Source organism: Bos indicus x Bos taurus, chromosome 19, assembly GCF_003369695.1.
Source record: "Bos indicus x Bos taurus breed Angus x Brahman F1 hybrid chromosome 19, Bos_hybrid_MaternalHap_v2.0, whole genome shotgun sequence".
Lineage (NCBI taxonomy): Eukaryota > Metazoa > Chordata > Mammalia > Artiodactyla > Bovidae > Bos > Bos indicus x Bos taurus.
Genome location: NC_040094.1, coordinates 16,955,994 through 16,961,327, shown reverse-complemented (window position 1 = coordinate 16,961,327; position 5,334 = coordinate 16,955,994). Strand labels below are relative to the sequence as shown.

At 44.4% G+C, this 5,334-nt stretch overlaps 1 protein-coding gene across 1 annotated transcript; it reads left to right on the top strand.

Annotated features, from left to right (window-relative positions):
* The first annotated feature begins 3,191 nt into the window (after positions 1–3,191).
* LOC113878122 (C-C motif chemokine 2) lies at positions 3,192–5,094 on the top strand. The gene is made up of 3 exons (XM_027518983.1): positions 3,192–3,342; positions 4,091–4,208; positions 4,559–5,094. The coding sequence occupies exons 1-3, from the start codon at positions 3,267–3,269 to the stop codon at positions 4,662–4,664; spliced, it is 300 nt and encodes a 99-aa protein (XP_027374784.1). The 5' UTR covers positions 3,192–3,266; the 3' UTR covers positions 4,665–5,094.
* The last annotated feature ends 240 nt before the right edge of the window (positions 5,095–5,334 follow it).

Genomic DNA, 5,334 nt, shown 5'->3' with positions numbered 1-5,334 from the left:
GAATGTTCAATGTACCACACAATTGCACTCATTTCACATGCTAGTAAGGTTATGCTCAAAATTCTTCAAGCTAGGCTTCAGCAGTATGTGAACTGAGAACTTTCAGATTTACAAGCTGGATTTAGAAAAGGCAGAGGAACCAGAGATCAAATTGCCAACATCCATTGGATCATAGACAAAGCAAAGGAGTTCCAGAAAAGCATCTACTTCTGCTTCATTGATTACACTAAAGTCTTGGACTGTGGATCACAACAAACTGTGGAAAATTCTTAAAGAGATGGGAGTACCACCTTACCTGTCTCCTGAGAAACCTGTATGCAGGTCAAGAAGCAATAGTTAGAACTGGACGTGGAACAATGGACAGGTTCCAAATTGGAAAAGGGGTAGGTTAAGGTTGTATAATGTCACCCTGCTTATTTAACTTATACGCAGAGTACATCATGCGAAATGCCGAGCTGGATGAAGCACAAGCTGGAATCAAGATTTCCGAGAGAAATACCAACAAGAAATATCAGTCAATATCAATATCAGATACACTAATGATACCACTCGAATGGCAGAAAGTGAAGAGAAACTAAAGAACCTCTTGATGAGGCTGAAAAAGAAGAGTGAAAAAGCTGGCTTGAAGCTCAGCATTCAGAAATGAAGATCCTGGCATCCAGTCCCATCACTTCGTGGAAAATAGAAGGGGCAAATATGGAAGCAGTGACAGATTTCATTTTCTTGGGCTCCAAAATCACTAAGGATGGTGACTACATCCATGAAATTAGAAGACACTTGCTCCTTGGAAGGAAAGTTACGATGAACCTAGACAGTATATTCAAATCAGAGAGGCCATTCCAGATTCTTGGGTGTAATTCCAAAAGGCAGGACAAAGAGAACAGATTAACTCGTGCGCTTCTTTGCTTCCACTCCTCTTGGAGCCCTATTTACCTTCTGTCTGACTCTAACTCCCTCCCACGGTGCCCCCAACTTAGGTTGAAATCTCTGTTTGGCTCAGTGCTCTGCCAGTGATTCAGTCCATTCTTACTGAATGAATCAAGTGTTTTCAGGAATGGAGACTAGGTGTAACTTCAGGCATGTATTCCCAGACCATCTCTTAGATTCTCTAGGAAACCAATATCCATCCTAAGACATTAAGCCCAGTGCCAGGAAGTAGGGATTCTGGTATCCAAGTGTCCTGGGTGAGAATCTCAGCCCCACCTGCTACTACCTGTGAGATCCTAGACAAAGCTAGTTGACTTCCTTTTCAACATAAAGCAAGTTGGGTTGTTTGGAGGACCAATGAGACAATGTCGCCAGTCACCCCAGCAGAGGGTCTGGCTCCTGGAAAACACTCAATGATGTCAGCCACTGCTCTTTGCCATTACTGACCATTAACTAGGGACCAGACACAGTCATTTGTTCAATAGAACCCGTTTCTTATTATGAATACAGTGATCCACTGCTATATTTATTAAATGGATAACCAACAAAGACCTTCTGAACAGCACAGGGAACTCTGCTCATTGTTATGGGGCAACCTGGATGGGAGGGGAGTTTGGGGGAGAATGGATATATGTATCTGTATGACTGAGTCTCCTTGCTGTCCATCTGAAATGATCACAACATTGTTAATCAGCTATACTACAATATAAAATAATAAGTTTAAAAAACAAACAAAAACAAATGCACTGATTGGCAGCCAGTTCTTCCCAAAAGTTCCATATGTTTCAAAGACATTGTCTCAAAGACTCTGAGACAGATCAGCAGGAACTTCCATGCCCACTGGGCAAAGCCAAGCAAGCTCAGAATCATGAGGCAGTAGAATCAGGGGAGTCGAGACCTGAATCCGAGGCTTGGCTCAGCCACTGGCATGCCTCAAAGAATTCTGTCATATTTGTGAAAGAAAAGAGTTCAATGAAATGAACACTAAGGTCTTTTAGGTGTTATGACGGATTCTGGGATTTCTGAGGAAGTCTAAGGCGGAGTTGCAGCATGAAGGCGGCCATTCTAATTCCAGGAAGACTGTTCTTTGGCTCACGCCTTCTCCTTGGGAATCCTAAAGAAACTGGGATAACAGTTGCCATAGCCGAGGACACGCCTCTTGTCTTGTCTTGTCTGCCTGCCGTGCTAACCACAGGCTCCAGATTCCTGTAATAACTTAACCGCGAGGAATGTCCTCAACTCTCTTTCAGATGTCTGCTGGTTTGGCAGAGACTGAGGCCAGAGGCATCCAGATATATAACCAGGCAGCCAGCTGGAGAATGTGCCCCTTCCTCTCAAAGTATGTCCTAGTCGTGACAGCACAGACCCTGGGTTTTGTTTGGGGGAACTTGAACAGGTTCCTTAACTCCTCTGTACCTTGGCTTTCTGACTGTAAAATGGAAATGAACAATACCTACTGGATGGGGTTGGGGTACTGAATATTCCCAGTTCAGAGTTAGGTACTGCATGAGTATTACATCTGCATGATATAGATGGCTTCTTCCACAGCTTAAATCTGATGATTCTATTAATAGAAGTCAGCTTTATAGTTTAAAAAAAAAAAAACCCTATAGTTCTACTAAGCTTCACTTGTACCACTATCCTACATTTTAAAGAGCAAAAGGATTTAATACGCTGTTGGGGGTGCCTGCCAAGACTTCAGGACTCCTCCTTGGCTTGAAGGTCCCTGGGCTGTTGTTTGAGGGTGGACCAGTCATTTGCTCAATAGAACCTATTTCTTATTATGCATATAGCGATCCACTGCTATATTTATTAACTGGATAACCAACAAGGACCTTCTAAATAGCACAGGGAACTCTGCTCAGTGTTATGTGGCAGCCTGGCTGGGAGGGGAGTTTGGGGGAGAATCCTTTCTTTCAGCATCCTTGTGACTTGTTTCCCTGGCTTCCTTTCTTTTCTTCAGAGTTTTCACTTCAGAAAAAGGGGAATCTTAAGAATAAACCATTTGGTTTATGTCTGTGGTCTCTCTGAATATAACTGCACCCTGCCCCTCCCCCTTTCTTTTGATCTTCGCTGCAAATGGAAAATTGCCCAGTCCTGACCCACCACTTCCCTCTCCTACTTCCTGGAAATGTCCTGGCTGCTTCACTTGCTCAGCACGTTTCAGATTCCACTTCGTCATTCATTGAGGAGGATGCCTCCCGGGGCCAGCCTCACTCTCTCATGGGCTCCACCCTCTCGGTTTTCAATAAAAGACAGGCAGAGCCACTGGAGGAGCAGAGAGGCCAAACCAGAGACCAACAGCTTCCACGCTGAAACTTGAATCCTCTCGCTGCAACATGAAGGTCTCCGCTGCCCTCCTGTGCCTGCTACTCACAGTAGCTGCCTTCAGCACCGAGGTGCTCGCTCAGCCAGGTGAGCCCCCTTCTCCTTCGCTCTGAAGCTCACTGCCCCCTCTCTGGGTCATGCTGGGCCAGCAGAGCAGAAGGCTACCTGCACTCTCACTTTCACTACAAGATCAGGAAAGTCCAAGAGACACAGGAGTGAGCTCGATCACACAGCTTCTCTTGGACGGTGCCTGGATGAGAATCCAGGTGTAGACCTCAAATCCAGCTCCTTCCAGGATTCCGGCTCTGGAAACCTGAGGCCAGTGCACTTACTGCCCTGGCTCCTTTCAGCAGCATTTGAGGACTGGGATATAAGGAGAGGGGGTCTCTGGCAGGGTATATCCAGATACTATGGAGGCCAGAGGAGAAGATCTGAAATCTGGACTCCAGAGACTCAGTTCTGCAGAGGCAGTGGGTATCAGGGAAACTCACAACCAAGCATCCATTTCTTCTTACCTAAAGGGGACCCTTAGCTAACTTTGATAACTTGGGTTATTTGCTCCTACTAACAGAATTTCCCCAAATTATCTAGTTTTAACAAAGCTCCCTTCCCTCAGTTCATTGTCAGTGGTACATGCCCATTTTAGGGCTTAGGAAACTGAGTCCATCTGATATTGTAGCTCTGAAGCACAAGCTGAAATATTAGGATTTAAAGGGTTCTCCCTGCACACCTGACTCCCTTTTGCCTTCTCCTTACTTCTCTTTTCCGCTCTGATTGAGATCGGAAAGAACTTAGTCCATTCTAAAACGCTTTTTCTTTGTGGTTCTATTTCCAGATGCAATTAACTCCCAAGTCGCCTGCTGCTATACATTCAACAGTAAGAAGATCTCCATGCAGAGGCTGATGAACTACAGAAGAGTCACCAGCAGCAAGTGTCCTAAAGAGGCTGTGATGTAAGTTGAGCACACCAGCCCTCCATGGTCCAGTTCTTCCTCAGGGTGCAAGGGGCAAGACTCACACAAACGTAATGTCAGAGAGTTACATGATCTAACCCAGTATCCAAAAGTGCCCCCCAGCGTCACACTCCCTCTGGGTGCTCATTCAGACCATTCTAGTCTCTTTAGCCTGAAGTCAGGATGGTTTCAACTGGGACATCTATATGATCAACTTGCCATGGGCTCCCTCCTTCCACCTGCTTTCCTCCTTGAGTTCCCATGGCAGCATCAGGGCAAATGGGCCACATTTGTAGGCTGAGATTTCAATGGCACTCCATCTAACCTTATCCCCTCTCTCTCCTCTGCAGTTTCAAGACCGTCCTGGGCAAGGAGTTATGTGCAGACCCCAAGCAGAAATGGGTCCAGGACTCCATAAACTATCTTAACAAGAAAAACCAAACTCCAAAGCCTTGAGCACTCACTCCACAACCCAAGAATCTAAAGACAATTTGTGTTCTTCCGGCTTTCCCTAACTGCCCTCTGATATTACCTTATTATAATTTTAAAGAGTATGAACTTTATTGATGTGAAACATGATGCCTTAAGTAATGTTAATCTTATTTAAGTTATTGATGCTTTAAGTTTATCTTCCATGACTACTAGTGTTTTTTGTTTGTTTGTTTGTTTGTTTTTGGTTGTTCGTTTGTTTTCATGGAGATTTGGGCAAATTGCTTTCCTCTGTGAATCTCAGTTCTATCCCTGGGATGGTGGAAGTGTCCTCGCAAGAATGATTAATGCAAGAACTTTTGGTTTTATAGTCTAAGTCATTGTTAAAACTGCTATTGTGGAAATATATATTATGTAACTATTGAAAAAATACATATATATATATTTTTGTACAAAACCTGACTGTTGGCATTTTCTTGAAGGAAACTTTAAAAACTGAGTATAATCTTGGTTGATGGGGGAGGAGCAGGGTTTCAAAGTGTGGGGCTCATGTTTGGGAAGAATAAGAATGTGAACTGGCTGTGGTCTTTTTCACCAGGTGAGCTCATCTGAGTTCCTACATAAGAATTTTTAAGGCAGGACGCAATCAGGCATTTCATCATTACCACGCCAGTTCCCAACACCATTTGCCCAGATC

Excerpts from the sequence above, each read along its gene's own strand:
- LOC113878122 (XM_027518983.1), top strand. The coding sequence starts at position 3,267 with ATGAAGGTCTCCGCTGCCCTCCTGTGCCTGCTACTCACAGTAGCTGCC. Across the intron at positions 3,343-4,090 it reads CGAGGTGCTCGCTCAGCCAG|ATGCAATTAACTCCCAAGTC; the intron begins GTGAGCCCCCTT and ends TTCTATTTCCAG. Across the intron at positions 4,209-4,558 it reads TGTCCTAAAGAGGCTGTGAT|TTTCAAGACCGTCCTGGGCA; the intron begins GTAAGTTGAGCA and ends TCTCCTCTGCAG.